General features: G+C 43.4%; 1 protein-coding gene across 2 annotated transcripts in view; it reads left to right on the top strand.

The window, feature by feature from the left end:
* The window catches only part of ERGIC1 (endoplasmic reticulum-golgi intermediate compartment 1), a 62,800-nt gene extending 40,557 nt beyond the window's left edge, over positions 1-22,243 (top strand). For both annotated transcript variants that reach the window (XM_037398798.1, XM_037398799.1), the window contains exons 4-10: positions 1,380-1,474; positions 2,115-2,239; positions 4,742-4,846; positions 8,364-8,424; positions 9,599-9,699; positions 12,474-12,596; positions 18,428-22,243. In XM_037398798.1, the coding sequence (XP_037254695.1) occupies positions 1,380-1,474; positions 2,115-2,239; positions 4,742-4,846; positions 8,364-8,424; positions 9,599-9,699; positions 12,474-12,596; positions 18,428-18,535 (718 nt within the window). In that variant the 3' untranslated portion in view covers positions 18,536-22,243. The remainder of the gene's footprint in view (positions 1-1,379; positions 1,475-2,114; positions 2,240-4,741; positions 4,847-8,363; positions 8,425-9,598; positions 9,700-12,473; positions 12,597-18,427) is intronic.
* The last annotated feature ends 297 nt before the right edge of the window (positions 22,244-22,540 follow it).

Raw genomic sequence — 22,540 nt, 5'->3', positions numbered from 1 at the left:
AAATGAGTGTCTGTAAACCCCACTGACCTGTGAGTAATTACCTCTAAAAAAATTGGCAGCTGTGTGTTTCTCAGTGTGAAGGCTTGTTTCTTCTCGATCCACGGGGCAAACAGTTCATTATGGTGCAGAGATGTATCACCAGAGCAAAATCACTTTGAATCTGTCTTGTAGCTGCCCTTAGTCTGGTTTGTCTATTAGCATATAGACTCTTCTGCAAGGGCTTGTCAAAGGGTTTCATGCACTTTGAGCATTAAATAAAAATAATACATAGCACTCTAGTAGCAAAGGTAGTTTACTTTATGTAGCTTGCCTGAACATAAGTTCCCATAGCTTTATAATCTGTCTGACTGGAAGATAAATTGTCAATTCTTCGTATTTTATGAGGCCGAAAACAGTGTTGGGCTTTGAGGGAGAAAGAGCTGTCAGGGAATCTCACAGTCTTCTCAGTTCGGCATGGTGACTTTCCCTGGAGTGGATTCTCTAGGACCATTCAGCTCATTCAGCTGTGCTTGTGTTGGATTTTTTTGGTTTATTTTTTACATGTCAGATGGATTGTATGTGCTGACAATAAATATTTATACTCTTGTATTTCTTTCGCTCTATATGTGTATTTTGTCTTCTGTGAAATATGTGCCAGCACTGTGGGTGCTATGAAACAACATTACTCTCTGGGAGACTGTTGCATAGTGTGTTGGGTCCTGCTGTCCAGGATGTTTCTTCCCATCTGTTCCTGGCTCAAATCCTCTTCTCCTCAATTTTAGTCATTGCTTTCAGTTACCGTTCATAGATTGAAATGAGATAATAAGAAGAGAGATACAACTATGCCATGCTGCCTTCTTTTGCTGCTGCTCTGTCCGCTGGGTGGCAATAACAAAAGGCAGTTAGGTACACAAATAACCTTTCCTGTGGGATAGTTGAGAGCGGGCTTTCTCTAAAATTATTTGTGAAACAAATCGAAAAGCCCATGCTTCCCTCTTTCCTAAAAGGAGTAGCAGACTAGGTATGCAGAGGGCTAGCACACTAGCCTGCTGCCTCATCAACATCAGGTTCTTGTTTTGTATCAGCTCTGGAAACTCAGGTTAGGGGAGAGGGCAAGAAGCATAAATCGGACCAGAAGTTTTGTTTGCTGCTGCTGCAAGGGACATGTTTAAAGCCTCCAGCACTTGCCATGCAAGAAGTAAAATTAAATTGTGATTTGCCCCTGTGCAGTTGTGGAGAGCTTTTTCTGCTCTCACTCTCTGTCTCTCTCTGTTGCAGCTGTCACACAGTCAAACCCCCTGCTTCAAAGTCTCCTTTTTTTCCCTTCCCATGCTATTTGGTTTTTTCCCCTGTGGAAGGTAGCTAGGTGCCTGAACCCACCTGTGTTTTCTCTCCTCCAGAGTTAATGAGCTCTACGTGGATGACCCAGACAAAGACAGTGGAGGTAAAATAGAAGTGAATCTGAACATCAGTTTGCCAAACCTGCATTGTGAATGTGAGTACCCCTTTTCACTTAATGGTTTTTATTTGTATTTTAAGTAATACTTGAAACAGTCCCAAACTGGTACAGTGGCCCTTCTTCTGTAACAAGGTTGATGGAGACAAAGTAGCTGCGGCCTTTGCCAATGCCACATTGCTTTCTTTTTCAGGCCAGGACACCTGTTTTCTTGGACGCTGTGCTCGCTCTGCAGCTCTTCTTAGTGGCTGACTAACTTTGTCACTGGCTTCTTTCTAAATCTTATTTCCTTTTTTCATAGCAACCTTTCTGTGTCTGGGAGCAAGAAACCTTCCAAGTTTCATTTGTGACTCTGAATGCATCAGCAATTTGTTGGCTTTTTGCAAATCACCTGCTTTATCTGCCTGACCTTTTTCTATTTATATAGTTGAGATTGCAGTCAGCTGGAAAAATAAGGGAGGTATATTTGTGTCAAATATACAGTCTGAGAAGTTTGGCTACGAGAGATGGTATAACAATATTTGACAAATGATGTTACTAGCACAGTTCAGTCAAATGTCAGGAAAAAAGATGTGGATTTTTTTCCCAGTAAAAGCAGTGCATGCTTTTCCTATGCAGCCTTCCTGTTATTTCTTTTGATTGGATTTTTTTTTTGTCTCCTCCCCTCCCACCCATGCAGTAGTTGGACTAGACATCCAAGATGAAATGGGAAGGCATGAAGTGGGTCATATTGACAACTCGATGAAGATACCTCTCAATAATGGGGATGGCTGCAGGTTTGAGGGCCATTTCAGCATCAACAAGGTGAGTAGGAATGACAGTGGGTGAGGAAATGCTAGCAAGACCCATTTGTAAAACGCTTATGAAAATCTGTGTGTCAGTCTCTCTCCTGTAGAGTGTATGTTTGTGTCCCTCATCAGTGGTAAGTTCAGTCCTTCAGTGCTGCAGAACAGTGCAGAGAGAGGAGGCGGCGTAGATAGGCCCGCACAGAATGTGTTAGATCAGGCTTTCTCTTCGTCCTCCGAAACAGGTAATTGAGGCAGCATTGCTTAACAGCAGAGAGCAGCTCTGCGTTGCGGCCACTGCTGTCTCTCTCGGTGCAGCAGTCTAATGTTTAGGGGGATGTATGAATTACCTACAAATGCCGAATGCCTTCTATGTTTACTCGTCATGACTTTTGCACCTCCAAAACGTGACTCACTGTGTAGAGGTCTTTGGCAATGTCTCTTTCCAAGTGCTCTTTTGTTTCGAGAGCTGCAGAATGACAGGAATGTTCCCAACTAGAGGGTGCCAGCATAACAGAAGCGGTTCCATGCTGAGATGTTTGGAATCCATGCGTGCGGCCTCTGCGCATGCTTTGTCGGGATGCTCTGCTTCTGTCTCAAAGAATGAAAATCCAGGCCTGGAGGAGGCTCCTCTCTGGGATGGGTGTGTTCAGAATTGAATAATCTTGCTATGTAATGCTGGAGATGACTAGCTGGGGTGGGGGAGGCAGTGGTGGGGCCCACTGATGTCCTCAGAAGGGCACACCCTTTATTCATGCCTCCTCATGTACCACAGGCTACAAAATCCTACTTCCTTCTTTTCCTCCCAGGTCATGTTAAATCGCATCTAAAAATAACAGGCAGAACCTCTTACTGATTCTGTGGCGTGGAGAGGATTAGGGACTTACAGAGAGGACATTTCTTCCCTTGCCTCTAAGCCACCAAGATTACTGGCAGCTGATAGCCCACAAAACTGGGAAAGGGCTTCCTGAAAGGCAGTTCTTGTTCTGTTAGTTCCCAAAGCGCAGGGCTGAAATACTTGGGGGGTTTCTCTGCCAGATGTGGTGTGTTCTGCTCCCCAAAACAACTCAAAAGGGGGCTGCTGCAGGTGGCAGCGAGGAGCTCCCCTCACTGCTTAATCTGTGAAGGGCCACTAATTGCGTTGCCTCATATGGTTGGGATTGCTGTCAGAAGAAGGGGACCTGGTCCAGGGCTTCTGGCTCTGAAAACCTGAACCTCTCACGGATGATGGACATCTGCAGTCCCTTGGCAGGAATTGTACAGGCTTCTGTATGAGCCAGTGCTTGGAGTGGGACGTAGCCAGGCTTTGAAACTTGACCAAGGGTTACACTTGGGTGTTGTTCTCAAACCTGACGAGGGAGGACGAGATATCAGTGAGATGATTGTGTGTACTACTTACTGCAGACGCTGCCACCCTGTTTACCGAGCTTGTGTATGACACAGCTTGTGTCCACACCTGAAAGTGTTCCCAGGGGTGCACTGCTGTTCCTCAAGTCATTTAAATTAGCTTTCCTGAAAGCACATGGAACCGGCATGTGGCCTCCCGTGGCCCTGCTGGTGAGGTGTCTCTGCAGAGAGCACAACAGGCACCAGTTGTATAACTGTCCTCCCACTCTTGTCTTAGGCCATGTCAGATTGCTTCTCAGTGTTGTTTAATTTTCCAACCTTTTCTCAATACGAGAAAATTCTTGCATCCTCCATAAGAGTGATTGAGCTGAATCTGCGGAAAGACTTCATGGAGTAAAGCTAGTGACCTGAGAAGTGTATGCGTGCCAGAGTGATCCCACCAGAATGACAACAGTGCTTATTTTCTGTCTTGGAACTGAGTCCTTAGGTGAAATCTGTATTTTTCAGAACTTTGTATTACCCTACATTTAAAAAATAAAGAATGGAAAAATGCTGTACGTGGAAGGGTTGTTGCCAGGGCTAGCAGCTGAAGACCTAGCTTAGTTTGTATGGGAAGCTTCACTGTTTTCAGTGGGTTTTTTCTTTTTTTATATAAAACTCATACTTACACACAATCTTCTCAAATGTAAGCTTACTCGTGAGCAGTACTACAACAAGAATGTATCCACAGCTTTCTTGGGTTGTTCTGCAGCAGTGGGCCCATTTACAAATGTGAGATGTGGGAGTAAAACATTAAGCAACTGTTTGTTGCCTGTCAGAGACACGAATCTTATGGTAATAGGGATGAAAGACATAGCCTTAAGTGTTAGGAATCCCTAAAGTTGGGAGTGATCCACTCATCGCCTCCTAGTCAGCAGCAGCGGCAATGTGAGGGTGCCAGACTCTTGGGCTGCGGGATGTAAGCGATCCTCTGTGTGCAGTATAAGGCTGTTGGTCAAGTGCAGGAAAGTATTTCAGAGCCTTTCTCCGATGTGCCAGAGGTTGTCCACTGCTAAGTGGATACAGCCTGCCAGGCTGCATGGATCCTGGTATTTCCACTTCGTATCACAGAGCTGAGCAATGCCTTGAGGGATAAAATGTGAAATCCTGTCTTCCTTGTCTTGACTAATTTTAGGTCCCTGGTAACTTTCACGTGTCAACACACAGTGCCACTGCGCAGCCTCAGAATCCCGACATGACTCACGTCATCCACAAGCTTTCATTTGGGGACAAGTTACAGGTGAGTTCTCTTCCCTGAAAATTCCCTGGCTTTAGGGGAATGAATGCAATGAGAGTGACTTTAATACTAGACACTTCGGTTTTACGGAAGGACCACGTATGGTGCGGGGAGGGCATAAGAAACAACTGCCTGGGTAAGCAAGTCCATCCCTTGCGTTCATGCAGTGTGCACTCAGTCCTGAAGAGTTTGCAAACTGTTTACATGTCACCACTTCAGGAAGGAGCAGCATTCGGTCATTTTAGTTTTTATCTGAAAGTGCTTTTGGAAGATTGTGGCTATCTTCCTGCAGGGAGTAGAAATACAGATTCATGGCTTTGCAAAATCCTATGCAGTACTGTTTTCAGTATCAATGCAGGAAACAAATTTTTACTGCCTTTGCAGAGGAGCACTGAGTATGCTAAGGGAAGATGTGTGCTCACTACTGTGTTCACCGTGGCACCAGTCAAGTTATTTTTAATTCACTTCACTGTACTTGTATAGCAAACACCTATTAGTCAAATTTGTTCTATGAAACACAAGTTAGACTTAGAACTGGCAGTTCCCTGCTGGGAAGAAGCTGAGTGTGTGCACTTGCCCAGTGGTTAGAGTTTCACCAGGTGTTGCAAGTTATGTAATAATTCATGATTTCTCAATAAGGACAGATTACAGCACTTCTCTAGCCTACTTCCAAGGAGCTAGCATCATAGGTGGGAGTTATATATGTGCACACCCAGTTTGCGTCTCACCCTAAACATTGCTTACCCGTAGTCTCTCTGTAATCTTCTTTCCTCAGCACAGACGTCTCATTAGTCTGCTTCTTGTACACCCACTTCCAAAACCCTTTTTCATGCTAACAAGTCTAAGCGTTGCTTTGTAGTCTTCTGATTCTGCTCCCGGCTTCTTTTAGGAAATATCTTGTGTGGGAACGCTGGAGTATTAGCATATAAATAAGCTTGGCTTAATGTCTGTAAAGCACACAGAGATTATGAAAAATATTAGGTAAGTGCTAATAGGGAGTTCTGCAGTTTGCGTGGGAAATCAGCGCTCTAAGGTAGCGTTCCCATTGTTTTATCGTGGAGTCTTTGAGTAATGGAGCTGAAGTGCAAATCAGCATGAATGAGATGAGAAGCCTGGACTGTTGGGGGCAAAGAAGCAAGTATCTTCAGTTCTGGTGGTGAGAAACCTGTCTAGTAAACATGTAGTTGGCTCCCGATTTGGACAAGTTATGATTAGTATTTTCAAAGTTCAAAATAACTCATCATCATCTTCCATACACAAGAACGGAGCATGTAGGTGCTGCTGATCCTGTAGGCAAACATGAGTTCAACAGCACAAATTAAAGAAGGATATGTTCGCTAAACATGTGCTACCGAGACTCAGCAAGCAGTGCAGAGAGCCAGCGAGTATGGAGAGCTTTAAATCTATGTAGGTACACCTTTGAATATTTTGGGTTGTCTCCACCTGCTTTGATGTAATATATGCTGATATTTCTTGAAGAGGCTGAGGAGCTTCTCATTCGCTTGTGTCATGTGCTGGGAGTTAGTTCTTTGTAGGTTGTTACCAGCTCTGCCGGAATGATCCACTAAGGTACATGCTGTGTTCTCCAGAAAGAATAAAGTGTTGGCACGGTTAAACCGCTGGCTAGCGTCCTGTGCCCTTACTGCAAGTACTGGATTTGGCCTTGGTAGTGCAGGACGGTCCTGCTCTCTGGCTAAACAGGCTTGTTGAAGTTCTCTGTTGCAAAACAATTTTGGTACTGCAGCCAAAAGCTTACTCCTTGTTGAAGTCTCTCCAGGTACTTAATAAGGTACGAACAAGTACGTTCCCCCAAGGAACATACCTGTGCACTTTGTATGGCAGAGATTAATTAGCAATCTACAGACAGCGAGTATTGTAATGGGAGTCCAGAATGTTCCACAAGGAAAATCATGGTAAAACATCAGACTGGGAGTTACAAATGCCATCCACCTTGTAAGAGAAGAGAGGCAGGTGTACTAAAGGACCTGATGGCACAGAAACAGGCAGTTGTGGAGATGTCTGGTGGCTTTGTGTGGAAGCTCTGTAACTCACAGCTTTGCAAACTCATCATGAAGAGGGATGCAGAGCAGACAACTTTTACGTATGAACAGATGTGTGGATGCTGGGGAGCCAAGGACAGGAATTTAAGTCCAAATATATCGGTACCTTGCAGGACAGATACAGTTGTTTGCTGAGTAACCTCTGAATATTTACTGCTGGAGTGTTCAAAGTGGACCTTAAAGTCTCTAGCCCAGATATTCTGTAAGAGATTTACTTCTCAGCTGTATCAAGAATGGAACATAATAACGTAGCCCAGTCCAGGGGCATCTCTTTCATTGTGCGCTTTTTGCAGTGAGTAAAGAATGCGTACAGTCTGCACGTGCAGTTCAGAAATGGTTGCTGTTGTTTAAAACATTTCAAATGCTAGCCGACTGAAAGGTGCTGTGGAAAGTCCAGCTGTTGCTTTTGCTCTGTGCTTGTTACCAGCATCTTGCCAGTTGAACTTGCTGATGATTTTGTCTCTCTATAATTTTTTTTCTCAGGAGATAAATGGGCTCAGTTGCTGCTTCCTCCAAACCATCATCCACTCCATAGCATTGGGAATAGGGAAACAGCCATTAGGATGAGACAAATACATCCGCGTGGTACCGGTTGTTGCGAGGGTCTGGGAAGGAGGTTGCATTGCTCTGTTGGTGAGGTGAAACTCTGTCACACCCATGACCCAATAGTTCTTCCGAACTCTTCTTCCCTGTTGTCTGGCTTAAGACCAGGAATTTCTGGGTTGTGGAGTTATTTTTCCTTTCTGTATAGCTTGCTGTACATGATGTGGATGATGCAACCTCTAACCTACAGCTGTTGCTGTGGGGTTTTCCCTGTCTGAAGAGTTCACAGATTGATTATTCTATTGGTGGACATCAGGCTCCAGATCATAGTATGTGGAAGGCATGGGATGGAAATCCTGTTATGGATACTTGCATGCCTGGGACCAGCTGCAGGAAAAGCTGAATGGATGGCAGTGTTGGCATGTGTCCTTCCCATCTCCAAGGGCATAGTGTGCATGGTGTGCGAGCTGGGCTAATGAGTTAAGGCTGTACAAGCCAAACTGCTACGGCATGAGCTTTACAGGGGAACTCTTGAGTTGTAACCTGAATATGACTCCTATTTATTTCCCTTTCAGCCTGATAAATTAATTTCACAGTTAACTATGTAAAGCTCTTAGGAAATATCTCACAATGAAATTTCACAACTGGCCTCTTCCAGCTGCAATTCCTTTAGCTTTGGAGTGGTTTTGGAGTTTCATCTTGTAAGACATTGTGAAATCAACTTTTTTTACTTGGAACCAACCTCTACAGTGATGGTCACTGAAAGATATTTCAAGTCATCTTTTTACTGGGTTGAGGCTTTGTTTTTGGAAGGGTTGAATCAGGCTGATCTCCTTGTTGGAGGATAGGCTAGGGAAGCAAAGGTCAAGAATGCAGAGTCAGAGCATTGTTTCTTCATATGCCTTTTTGCTTTCCAGGTCCATAACGTTCATGGAGCATTCAATGCCTTGGAGGGAGCAGACAAACTCAGCTCAAATCGTATGTATTCTTGTGATTACAGGTCTTAGCCACTCTTTGTAGGAGGGAAAACAGGGCCATTCATGCAACACCGGAGTATCCAGAGGTCTTTAATTTGTCTCTTTACCCAAAATGATCCAAACACTGCTGACTGACATTCCCATTTTCCTCGGTACCATAGAGAAGGTCCTTTGCAGCCCTTCTGCAGCCTGGACATTGTCTCCAGGTCTATTATGACCTCCTCAGAATACTGAGCTTTTTATCCCCACCCTATTCCTATAGCTTCCCTTTGCTGCTGTCACCACCACCAGAACTTTTCCTTCTTGTTGTGTTGCAGTTTAGTTCTTACCTTAAGTTCTACCCTGTGGCTGGAAGGATAGACGTTTTCATTGCCCTCCTTTATGACCAGCAACGTAAAAAGAAATTTCCAGCGCGTGCTACAATTCAGCATAGTTTTTCTCCATCAGGTGTTTGGGTCCTGCAGGATATCAGTCTTGTCTGCTTCTTGGAACAGAATTTCTACGGCTGTTCCTGAAGCTAGACAATTGGGGTTTGGTTTGGTTTTTTTGTTTTTTTCCCAGGAGCCAAATGTTATTGTGTTACACTTGGCTAAAGGATCCTGCAGAGAAAGAGTTTAGAATTCTGTTTTAGAACTGTTTCAGCAGACACAAAAAATGGTACAAGCCATTTAAATAATGAAAAAAAGAATTTGTTAAGCAGTTGTAGGAGAAGGAAGAAGAGAAAAAAAGATGGATGCACAAGAAATAGGAGTACACAGGTTGTGATGCCTCAGCTTTTTCTGTCAAAAGAAGCTCAGTGAGCTGCAGCTCTGACTTGAGCTAGTTCTTGATTAAACCAGGACAGCTTTTTGTGGTGCTGATAAGACTGAATCATTTACACTTGCAAGCAGTTAGGAAGGTTCAAGTGACCCAGACTTCTCTGTGGGCTGTGGCACTATAAAAGTCTTAGAATGGTGGGCAGGTTCTGGTGTCATCCAGCTGCCTTACAAAGTTTTGTACAAAGGACGTAAATGTAGGGTTGTCACTTTGTCACCAAACCTGAGATAAGGAGGAAGGAGATACCTTTTCTGTGGCTGACTTATTTTAGTTGATTTTGCGCATTTACTTTGAAATGTTGCGTAGGCTGTGATTCCTTTCTCTGAATGCTAACATATACTTTCCTTGCCTGACCACAGCTCTCGCATCTCACGATTACATATTGAAGATAGTCCCGACGGTGTATGAAGACATGAGCGGCAAGCAGCGATACTCGTACCAATACACTGTAGCAAATAAGGTAAAGCAGCGAGTAGTTTCAGAGAAGCTCCTCATTGCAGCCCAGTGGATGCATGGAGGATCTTCATCGTTCCTCCTCCTCCTTGCTCCTCTGCTCTGCAGCCACGTCCGTTTGTTTGTAGGTGAGCAGTAGCCTCTGCTGGGAGAAGGAGGAACTGAAGCTCTTCAGAGTGGGGCTCCTGGTGCTCCAGGTGCTGGTGTTTACCAGGGTTGGGATTGTGAGGGTTTGTCAGAGCAGGTGGTTGTACTGCTTTAACTCTGGAGAAAGGTATTCTTACTCCTGACTTTCTCATACGTCAGTTTAACTGATCTGCATTTCTCTAAGTCGTATGGAAGGATTTTACATGCTGCGGGGACTCTTTGTGATTTGTGTCAGGCTCCGTCTGCATGGAAACTGCAGTCCAGCTGAACATACAAAACTGCACTTACACGTGGTTTTACTAATAAAACAGTCTCAATTATGATGGATGTATCAGAAAAATAAGTTAGCAGAGTTTTTAGCTTTTTACAAATGTTGATTTTTGGATATTAAGCCACTGAACCTGCAGCAGCAAATATGTACTGGCTGACCGTTTCAAAGTGCCTACTTTGTAGTGGATTATGATAGTTATTGTAAATTAATTTAAGAATTATAAAGTTATAATAACTGTGAAGATACTTGTATGTTAATAATATAATGTATTGAACTTTAAAAAAAAAACAAAAACAAAAAAACCCAAAAAAAACCCAACCAAACAAAAAACCCAGACCCTATTTACTTTTTAAGGTAAAAAGTCTCTTTCAATTTAAAATGATTTGCCATTCAGGTGCTAAACGAAAGTCCAGAATCTGTTTATAATATCTAATTACTGCTAGTTTGCCATAACTGAGAATCAGGCATGCACTGTCATGGCCTAGTTCTCAGATTAACATTCCTGTCTAGTGACTTTTGGGCTTGCTTGTACAGTGCGTCCCAGTGATTTGGATGTCTCCCTCTGTTCAGATTACAATGTATTTGTTCTGCTTAATGTCACAACTGTTGTTCTGATAAGACCTTTGCGACGCAAGTTCTGAAAGTAATTTGGAAAACAGACAGCAGGAGCTTTTGACACTTCTGTGAGCATGGTTGTAAATTGGGGCGTTCAGCCAAGACTGACTCATCAGGGCAGGATCGCTGGTGGGGAAAAGGGGAGAAAAAGGAAAAAATGAGGTCAGTTCTATCAAAACTGAAGTGCAGAGAAACAGTGCTGCCTCTGCAATTTCTTCTCTTTAAAAAAAATAATCTCTTTATCTGTGCTTTAGTCCTTGACTCCTATACTCATTGGTGGGAAACAGAAAGCAGAAGCCATTGGAATAGTCTGACGTAGATTGACTAGTATGGAAAGACGAATAGTGTCTTAAGTACAGACTGCCTGTCTGCTCTCCCCTTTGACCTCCTAGGCCCTCTGTTTCCACTCTTCCCCAGATACCACTGTCCCAAGATGTGCTGCAGAACTTCTGCAGTAAGAGCCCTGAAAATACTATGACTAGAGACTTCAGCTGCATTCTGCTTCTCTTGTCATCCATGGGGAAAAATCTAAATACAGGGAAATTTGGGATTTATATGACATTAATGAAGGAGATAGATGCTGTATCACTTGCTCCCTGTGAGCTCACAAAGGGTAAAATTATCTTTTTTTGTATCATGCTCGTGGGTCACCTATTGCTTGTCCTTCCTTCATCTTTCTGAAATGTTGGAGGTTGTCTTTGCCTCTGCGTGAAGGAGAATTGAAACAGAAGAGGTCATCTGAGTTGGTAGGCATGTCACAGGGGTAAGGAAGGGAAGAGCAGCTGGGTAAAGAGGCAGTGTGTGCCATGCCGGTGCTGATGGCTCACATGGGATTGCTGAGTCCCCAGCTTGCTATTCTTTGATTTTTCTTCAGTCTGCCAAGATAAATGTCCTGAACCTTGAAAATGGATACCTATTTCCACTGAGAGTACAGGCAAAATATTAGCTCAAAAAGATGTGACTTTTGATACGAAGTTGAGGTTAGTATCTGTTCTACACTGACACTGCGGTATGTCTTGTCGGGGTGTTGTCCTGTGGCTGGTTGATTGCACTGTAACCTGTTATTAAAGAAATGGATTAAAGGAGATTATCACTGGCAGTCTGTGAAGCTGTCTCTCCCAAGCCAGCTTGGAATATTTTTTGAACCTTTGCCAATGTTTGTCTGTATACAGTTTCATTTTGACTTTCAGCATGATTTTTAAACGTGGCTCAATTCATACTGCGTGGGCAAAGCGCTCACACTATTGGCCCCAATACGAAGGGGGCCTTACAGACAGGAGCTGCTGCTTGCTATTCTGAGTGCAGGGGTGAGAAGGGATTTTCAGGTTCTTGCAAACTAAATTCTGTTTGATGAATATCCTAGTATCTGATTTACATACTGACAGTACAAAAAACTTTACCTGCAACCACTTAAGACACTGCTTGTATTTAAATAGAACAGATCTAAGCTAGAGAAATCAATGACAGCCTTTCTGTTTACTTCTGTAACTTTGAATGAAGATGAGAATAAGCACCATCACGCTCTGTTCCCAGCTATATCATCATCAGACCGTAAAGAACTTATTTTCCTACTTGATAAGGATGAGGGTGGGCAGTCATACAGGAATTGCTTGCTTCTTTCAGTCCAGTCATTAGTACAGAACAGTGGAATAAGGGTCAGATCCACAGATGGAGTTTTACTCCAGACACTCTATCTGGAATGAGATTGCTCACGTTTTCTGCCATTTTTCCCCCACTTTTTTTTCTAGGAGTACGTAGCCTACAGTCACACTGGCCGCATTATCCCAGCTATCTGGTTTCGTTACGATTTGAGCCCCATCACAGTCAAATACACAGAGAGACGACAGCCTTTGTACAGGTTTATCACATCGGTGAGTTACTCTAAACCTCTAATTCTCCTTTCTCATGCCTGCCTTTCATTTCTCTTCTGAGCCTTTCTTCTCCAGAAGAATTGAGTTTCGGCTTCAGAGCATTGTGACATGAATGAAATAAAGCAGTACATCACCACGGTTGTACTGAAGTGTGAGTGAGGTAACTGGTGAGCCCTGTGCGCTGACAACTTGATTTAATAGCTAGGCACACGAAGAAAGAAAATGATCCTATTCTAGAAGTGCTGAACTCTGTGTAGGCAGGATGGGCAGTATTGCAGCGTGTCAGAAACTTGGAAGTGAAGCAAATGTGGTATGCAGTAAAGCGTGCTGCAGTAAACCATCTCTCTAATGATGAGATCTAACTTGCAGAGAATACAAGGCAGTTGTTTTACTCAGTGCTGCTGCTTGGCTTAATATGGGTATACCACTTCCAGACATTTACTCTTGGGTAGAAGTGGAGAAGAGCTGCATTATCAAATTCCAGAGGTGTTTTCCTGAAGAGTTATGTTTTGATCTACCCAGGTAAGATCCTGCAGTACTGATCTTACCATCTATAACAAAGTTGTACTGTCCAAACTGCTCGTTAGGCAAAGAGCTATTTAAAGATCTTCCAGAACTTTAAAAAACGTGTCCTCAGGGAGCTGGCTTAAAATTTAAGCTGCAATCTGCTGTGCCAGTAAGGCATGGTGGAATGTGAAGCCGTTGATAAATTGGCTGGAATGAAGACCTCAGATTTTGATTTTTAAACTGCTTGAATGTTTTTCATTGGAAGTAACATAAACAGTGTGGCTGTGCTGCACTTAAAAGATTTTGATTTTGCAGTTTCTGATAAACATCAAGTTCCCTTAACTTTAGTAATGCATGTGATCACTAGGATACACAAATACTGAGAGCAAGGGACTTGAAGCAAAATCGAAATGCTGTGGTTTGGTTTAAGACCTTTTCTTCTTAGCATGTCTGTTTGGTTTCAAAACATAGTCCTAAAAAAGGTCAAACATATCAGCATTTTATGACTTGGCATCTCATACTGCCTCTACTTCTTACCCTATCAATATGCTATCATAGGTGTTGTATGCATCCTGTTGGGGGTGAGGGTGTGGAGGTGTTTTTAACAGGAAACTGTGTTTGGAAATGATTGATAGCTGGCGTTAATTTTTTGTCATGTCCGTTGCTAGCATTGATTTACTGCTGATACGCTATTGTATGCATATAAATAGCATCTTTGTTGAATTTGATACTGTGCTTCAGAGTTCACAGGAGGAGTCCACAGGAGAGGCTTTCCTCACTGGTTGTCACAATGACCTTTTGAATTTGAGATGGCACCAGCCAGAGTTTTGTCCCATCCTGTCTGTAAAGGTAGACAGGCACATGCTGGCTGCTAGACTGCTTTAGAAGAGGCTTACAATTGATTTTTGTCTCTTTTGTTTGCTCTTACACATGGCTGTAGTCTCAAGCAGCTCACCTGGGGCCATTCCAATTGAACATCCTTCCTATGGAGACACGTGGATGACACGGCTGCCTGCAGTAGCTGTTAGTCAGTATGTCAGACTGGTGTGCCAGACCCTTGTCAGACCTGGCTGACTTAGAGGCAGATCCTCGTTGCAGGTGCTGTATTGTGGCTGTCAGTCTGGACCATCTGGCCCTGATAGAGATGTCCTGCTCCTGCTCTGTTAGGCTGGGAATGTTGCACAGCAGGGCAGCCTTGGCTGTGTATGTGTATGGCTACACGTAAAGCTTTACAGCGTTCAGGGTGACATTGAAAAGGTTCTGGGAGGGAGCAGCGCTGCAGAGGATCAAAGCACCTTTTGTCCTAGGTTTCCTTGCCCCATTTTGATGACATGATCTGTTCCATTGTCCTTTCCACTGCTTTAGTCCCTTCCTGTATCTCTAGCGCGGCCTTTTGCATCACGGTTGCTCTGGAGACCAGTTAGTGATGATCAGCACTGGGCTGAGGTCCAAGTGGAGATTGTACTGGGCCATCTCGAGTCATTGCTGAACGGGGCTGGCCATGGAAAGCATCAGCTTTTTCTGAGCAGCAGCTGCTTTATTTAAAAACCACAAGAGGGGCTCTGGGGTAGAGAGGATCACCTGCAACTTCTTTTAGTGAGCAGATTGTTTACTGGGGCACCAGCGTGGCTTTCAGTAAATTTAAATATCTCACAGGGATGACAGAGGATCCTGTGGGCTTGAAAGAGACTTTAAGAGGGAAACAGTGTCAACATTGGAGGGAAGGATACACGGTGGAGGGATAATCCCATGTGGAGAGATGAGATGAGAGAGGGGTCTTGGCTGTTGAGCAGAGAACATGCTGCTGGGAAGGCTATCTGATGCCCTTTGTTCATAATGAGTTTGTCCCAAAAAAACTTCAGCACTGCTAAGAGCAGCATTGTAGCACCATAGCGGTGTTCCCAGGTCTTCTGTCTTCCCAGCAGACCAACTCTAACCCGTGTCTGCTCCTGGGGGTTTTGTGGTATGAAGAATTAACCTAATTTTCTGTACCATGTGAGAGATGCTTCCTGTGCAGGACAAAAGGCATTGGTTTAGCATCGATTTTACTTTATCGTGCTTCAATAACTTCAGTACCAAATAAGATTTTGTATTGCTTGTGCGTCCACGCTGCCACTGCCACCATACTGTGAATTTTCTGTGGATCCTGGGGTTAACCACAGACACCTGGCATATAGTGGTAAACACAGTAGGTTTTGCCCGTTAAACTGTACTGCGTAAAATCAAGGCATCTCCCCATAGACAGAAGCCATTCATGGCCTTGTGTTTGAGGATGTATGGTGGAAGGGGGAAAGTTTTGCTGCTTAAAATTTACAAGTTCCTGTAAGTGGCCAAGTTGAAAGAAGGTTTTATTGTGAGGTCAGCTAGGGGCTGTGAGGGGAGAGCAGGCAGAAAACAAGCAAAATTTCTGCTGAAGCATTCAAAATGCAAAGAAAAGAATAGACTTCTCTAATTTCCGCGCCCCCCCCCCCCCCCGATAATGGGAGGACTCATCTGCCCTGTAAGTGTGAAAAAAATTAAACTGGAAATAATTGAGGCAGGAGGAATGGTTGCAGGGAGAATTATTTTGGCCATGGGTCCTGTTACCGACAGGAATCATAAAATCAATGTTTGTGATACACAGGTATGAAAAACCCATGGTGTTTTTAAAACCAAGACAGTGTTGTTCTATGAGACGTGCTGCAGGTCAGCCAGAAATCTCTGGGGGTGGGATTCTGCAACTTATCTTACTAGGAATTACCTAGGGGTCCTACTGGTTCCCTCTGTCGTTAAAAGCAATTTTCAGATTTTAAAGACATCCCAGAGGTCCACAGTCACATATCTGACACTTGCCCTTCTGTCATTTTGCTTGCAGCCTTGCCTCCTCCATATCCGCTCATGTTTCCCCTTAAACTTCAGCCTGCATCCCAGCCACTGCCTTATAACTCTTTCTGTTCAGAACCCTTGTGCGTACCCCACGTTGCACGGTCCGTCACTGCTGTAGTTATTACACTTCTGTATTTCTTTCCCTTCCTTCTCTAATGGCTGGGCCTGAGTCGAACTGTAACCTCACGGAGCCAAACACAGATTGTTCCCAGTATAAAACTCCATTAAATGTAACGAAGCACATGATGCCTGACTTCCTTCAGTGCTGCTAAGGAGCAACACTCCGTACATATTGGAACTCGATGATAAAGAAACACGGTGGTGCAGCTTCTGTGCTGACCTAGAGACCAACCCCGGTGCTGCTCTTTTTTTTTTTGTCACAAGGAAACAAAAGGGCTGTGTGCGTGCTGGGAGGCAGGCTGCAAGCGAATGCCAGGTGTGTGTGACTCATAAACACTCAGCAGTACAGAGCTGTGCGGATGAATATATATTTTTTTCTATTCCCCACCACCTTGCGCTGCTGCACTGAAATCAGATTTTCCTACCATATGATGCAGAATCTTAGTGTTGGATGGTTTTTCTGTTGTTTGTGGTGAACATCTCCTGTCAGCTGAGCTTCTGTGGACTGAAATAACCCAACCCCATTGCGGTCATTTTCCCTGAAAAGTCATCCTGCGTCATGCCCCGAGGGATAGCAAGGAGGGGGGCACAAGGGGCAGGAGCTGGACTTGTCCCCTAGAAATACTAACTGCCTCGGGCTGGCGCTCTGGTTTTTGAAGCCTTTATCTGCTGGAATGTCAACTGTCCTGCAAAATCCATGTTGACTGCAGCTCCTCTTTTCACCAAGCTCGCTAAATCCTATATCCCAGTTATAAATATGTATGTAAATGAGTGCCTTATTTCTTGCTGCCATTTACGAACTGTTTGTTCCATTGCTGCTGCTAACTCCCTGCCGAGCTGAATGCTGCTGCTGCTGCTGTTATGTTACTGTTTTGTCTGTAACTTTGCCCATGGGGCATAAAGCTGTGTGGGAGAAGAGACGTGGCATGGTAGGTCTAGTGTGGCACTGGTTGCCTTCTGTGTCAGTTGTATTGTATTTCCCTGATGCCCTGCTACATTGGCTTACTGATTTTGGGGTTCCTCTCTCTTGGCTTGTAGCTCGCAGCAAAATTCCCCTTGTCCTAGGCAGGCCCTTGTTAGGAGATAAGCTCTGTATCTTGTCCCCTTCGCACTGACCTGGTGTCTCTTATTCTCACAGCCACCTAATCCTATGCAATGTAAAAGACCAAATTAAAAGAGCATCACAGTTATGAAGTAAAAAATGTGGGAGTTAGGAAACGCCAGGTCCTGTGTAATTATAACTTGGCTGTTAAACGTTACTACATTACAATATTGTGTATCATACTTTCCATGTGAACCCTGCCTTGTGCAGTGTGAGGGCTGGGGTGGCACCCTGTGAGCAGTGTTTCTTCCCACCCGATGGTGTTTGACTGATGCCTTGTTACTAGTAGGTGGTTTGTATTAACTCAGTCCTGAGTATAAGCCATATGTTTCCACAAGGACTCTGAGATGGCTATTGTCATGGCATTGAGCCCTTCAAATGCATTTTCCTTTGCAATTTCCCTGGAAGGAAAGTTTGGCGTTGTCCCCATTTCATAGATAAGGGAACTGAACCACTGTGTTGCAAGTCCATAACCGGTGCCCTCTGATTGTGGGTGCTCCAAGCCCAAGTGCCTTCGGTTTGACATGTCAGAATACTGGTGTGTTTTTCTAGCACTTGAGAACTGAAGTAGGCTGTTATGCTAATCAGGAGATTAATTTTTTCCCTAATTCTGTTCTTGAAAATGATTACGTGTTTTTACTGGTGTTTAAATAATTCAGCCCGAGACATCTTGCATGGAAAACTCGGGCCCACAAAGAGTTAAGTTGGCAGTGCTTTTGTAAGCAGCCCTTGTAATGGAAAGTGTTAGACAGACTTAGCTGTAGGTGTCACTGGTAGCTAGGTTTCTGTTAGTCACTGTCCTTCACATGCTATGTAAGTGTCTTTTGCCTGCTTGCAAATGCTGTGTCTTGTGAAACAGGGAAAAGACTACAAGGCCGTGGTATTTAGAGTAGAAGACAGTAGCAGGAAGATATGAGCAACACAGAACTTCTAGAAAACTTTGTTACGTGGAGTTTACCCCAGAAAGGAACGGCATTCATGCTGTAGGCTCGTAGAGCTGGGATTTATGATTAGCTCAGGCTATGATGAGTTCAGGATAGCACTAAGTTATTCCACTGTAAGGAATGGTTTTCCTGAATTACTGTCATGTAATTACGTCCCCAGTACTGTTACCCAGTTCTTACAATGCTTCCAAAAAATACCCTAGCAGTAGGCAATAATATCTTTCCTCTCGGTTTCAAGCTGTGTAAAGTTTTCCCTCATCACTGACACTGTTTCCTCTCTCTGTACGTTTCAGATATGTGCCATCATTGGAGGAACATTTACTGTAGCTGGGATCCTCGACTCCTGCATTTTCACAGCATCAGAGGCCTGGAAGAAGATCCAGCTGGGGAAAATGCAGTAGGGGTGAAACTCTACCCTAGTCTCCAAGGACAGGAGCAAAGATTGAGAAATCTACCACTACCTGTTTTTGTCTTTATTTTCTATTTGATTGAATCAGTAAGTTTTTCTCTAATCAGGCTGTTCAGTGAAGAAGTCTTCAACAAATCAAGGAAATCTCCATGCATCTCAGAGCTCTGAGAGTGAAAAATCAATGGAATCAGGGTGTGGATTTCGATTCTCTCCCCCCAGACAGAGAGGTTGAAATGCCATATATGAAGTATACTGCCAGATCAAAGTAAGGATGAGAGTGTTCTCTGGGAGGTTCCTGTGGCAGTGTACGAGCTAGGTAGTAGATTGCAAAGAGCTGAGCTGTCTTGTGGCACTTTTTGGAATTCTGTTGGATTTGCATGGTTAGACAATCGACTTTTGTATAAGGTAAAACTATACATTAGGAAGAAATTCCACCTGTGGTGCCAAAAAGAGATGTATCTGTTGGTGAGGAATGGGAAGTGTTAGTCCCCGTAGCAAACTTTAGAGACAGAGGGCAGAAATAACATCAAGAAATGTTTTGTGCTTTTATTGAAAGCTCTTTTGTTCAGGTATGACCTTCCTAATGAAATGAGCAAATGAGAAGAGGAAGCCTTCCCCCAGCTACCTTTTCCTGGGTAATCTGTGATCCAGGCAGTGGAGGGCCTTTTTTTTACTTTGGATGTAAAAGTGGTTTCATTTCTTCCCAGAAACTGAATATCCAGTCTTGTGTTTACAGGTGGCATGAAGTAAAAACCAAACTGAGCAACACAGTTTTATGTGGCCTTTGCTTTGAAAGGGAATAGTTGTCTTTACAGCATTAGCTTTTATTCTTTCTTATGTTTTTTAAACACAAAGACCACCCAACAGTCTGGATTCTGCACTTCTGCTTTATTATTATTATTATTGTTATTTTGAAAAGGGGTTGTATATTCTATGTGTTCAGGAAAATGGTGCAGTCTTCTGGGTGGATGAGCACAGCTTACTGTCTTGCTTTGTGTGTGTATATTGAATACACCTGTCAAACACGGGATGTCTGTCTTTTCAGGGTTTAAGGTGCCTCCCTTTTCCTTTAAAATTGTCAGGCATCTTTTCTGAGCCCCAGACTGACACGTTCACCCACAGGTACACCAGTAGCAGGCCAGACATTCCCACAAGCTGGCCCCTGCTAGTAGTTGTTTTGTTTTATTCCTTAAAATGGTACCTGAGCTTCCATGCCCATTCATTCAAGCCTTGTCTTCTGGGGCCTCCAATAAACGGAGGCATGAGGGGAAAACTACTGCCAGGTGGCTTGCATGTAATGGTAGACATGAGTTCACTAAAATTAGACCAATACCCACCAGCACATTTTCCGTAGCCTCCTAAATGTTCCTTGAGTAGTAACAGTCTCTGCATGCTTTGTAAATGTCTGAGCTGAGGATACACAGATTTTAAGCGTTCCAGGATGGATGAAAGTCCTAAAATAAAAATCTTTAACTCAATCAATGCTGTAAATTCTGACAGGTGCAGGATTTCTCTTGGATAATATCTACTGCCCACTGCCCTTTCCTGGAGGCAAAAGTATCCAAACGTTAATACTGTAATAATACGAATCTTTGAATATTCAGTGTTAATTCTAGAGTCAGATGCATTTCAAAAGTAAGTATTCCTAATACATGTCTGTTGAAATTGTCTCTTTACTTTGGAAGTAGGGAAGGTAGCCAGTTTTATCCGCACACCAAAAAGAAGCAGCCAGCCACCCTTCCCCTGCCATCCTCTGCCCTGTAGTGACTTCGGACAAAGTACAGCATTGGAATTTTTCCCTCTTCATATTATGGACTGATTGCTATTACTTTAGGTGTAAACTGGATTGTGTAACTTCCTGTATCTGTTAATGTATGGATAGATTTTATACATATTTTTTTTTTCCATTTACAAAAATCAACTTGAAAAATGAGATGCTTGTCTTCATTTCGGTGTGTGCGTCCGTGTGTCCCCACAAGCGGTACCCACTGGATGGCAGCGGCGGCTGCCCGGTAGGAGCCAGGATTTTCCATTGCAGTTGCTTCTCTTGCTGGCTGGAGGATTTCCTCTAATCTAATCCACTATGACCAGCTGAAGCTTACAGCAAACATGTCCTAGTTTTTCCTCTTGAGTTTGTTGAGTCTTTGCTCACAGCTTGTGAAACCCAGTGGATTACAGGGATGTAATTTTTAGTATCTTAGCAGTGCATCCCTCTCCTGAGCTGTGCAAGAGAAGATCTTTGTAGTGCAGTGGACTGTACTGTTAGTTTTCCTAAATTTCTTCCCTGGTACAGTTTCTTCAACACAAACAAGCAAAGCTGGCTGCAGATTCCTTGTGTCCCCTGACGTGTTATTTCTGCCCTTCTCCCTATCCTCTGTCTGAATGAAACACTGCCTTCAGGGCAGTCCAGGCCAGTTCTCTAAACCAGACCAGTGAAATTGTTTGGCTTTTTTTGGAAATAACAGATGCATACTTCAGTGTGCCTGCTCTCTCTGCCAAAATGCCGACTGCAGTAACCTAATAAATCACATTTTTTTTGCTAGATGTGGAAACCAAATTGTACTCAAGTTCTGGCAAAACTCTGCTGAGGAAACAGTCCGCACCTTATCTCTCTAAACCAAGCCTAAGCCTTTGAGTACTGCCAAGCCAAGGCTACCTTCTGGGTCTGCCGTGAGCTGTGGTGAGCTTGTCCTTCAGACATGGTGGCTTGGGTCGTGTAATGATGCTGCATCATGTGTTTACAGAAGAATCTGCTCTTCATCTCTCCAAATGTGAAAGTGAGGTAGTTACTGTGATAGCAGTCCTGCCCCATGCATATGTGTCTCATTAGATTTCACTTTTATTTTCCAACATTTTGTCTAGAGACAAAATGAGCTTAGTTATGCTTTTAAACGTCATTGCAAACAAAAATAATTTCAAGCCGTAGCAGAAGGAAAGCTATTGATTGTAGGTGTTCATCCACATTCCTGACTTTGCTCTTTCAAGTCAGCAGTTTGACAGAAGTATTTGTGGTTTTCCAAGAAAGACATCCCTGTAGGAAGTAAAAAATTTAGAACTTGTATATATTCCAGTTTAAGTAAGTCCCTCTAAAGCTACACGCCATCATACAGTGAGAATTTGTGGCATAGTCTGCTTTGCAATGGTGGAGTTAACATTTTTAGCTCTAGAGAAAGCTGTGCTTAGGTGTATTCTGAGCAGTATGTGGACTGCTGAAGATTATTTTTTTAAGGAAAAAAAATGGAAATGGGGTAAGAAAAAATCGGAAGGTAGGCATTTGTGAATGTTTTTATCGGATTTATCAAATACTTGCATTCAACTACTGCTCTGTAAAAAGTGAAATCTGCAGTGTAGATGGTAATGTCTGTAGTTAATTTCTGAATATTTCTCATTTAAAGTTGTTTTTTACGTGTGATAGACAAACTGTTTGGGCTGAAAATGATTGTGATGAGTATCTGCTTTAGAATAGCCGTTTGAGGTATGTCAATGAGGTATTTCACAATAGTCCTTGGAAGAAGGGAGAGAGGACCAGGGGAGGGAGAACGCAGTCCTGTAGTATGTTACGGCGATGTTTAAAGCACAAGTCTTTAGCATTTTTACCGTGGAGATTATGAAAGAGTTCTGGCATTTCTCTTTTAATTTGCAACCTTATGTTAATAAAATATTAGCCTTTTTAGTTCTATAATTAAAAATAAAATTCTCATGTGTTTTGATTGGCTTCTTGTTGCACTACTACTATTGCAAAATCAATCTAAAAGGGCTTTTTCCTTTTGTTTTTAATTATTATTTCAGTGAACTAAGCGTTATCACACAATGAAATCACTGTAAGCCAGGTCACTGTGTAGAAAGTTAACACGAGGCTCTTTTGTAATCGGCACTGAGTCATGTCTGGACATTCAGTGCTGGGTTTTCAACAGCACCAAGTGTCCCAACCTCCCTTTTTTTAATGAGAGGTGCGTGGACCGTGCCTAGAACTTGCTGGGTCCAGCTTTAGTCACTG

This window comes from Falco rusticolus, chromosome 8 (genome assembly GCF_015220075.1).
Source record: "Falco rusticolus isolate bFalRus1 chromosome 8, bFalRus1.pri, whole genome shotgun sequence".
NCBI classification, from domain to species: domain Eukaryota; kingdom Metazoa; phylum Chordata; class Aves; order Falconiformes; family Falconidae; genus Falco; species Falco rusticolus.
Note: the sequence above shows the minus strand (reverse complement) of the source record. Positions and strands in the feature narration are given on the sequence as shown.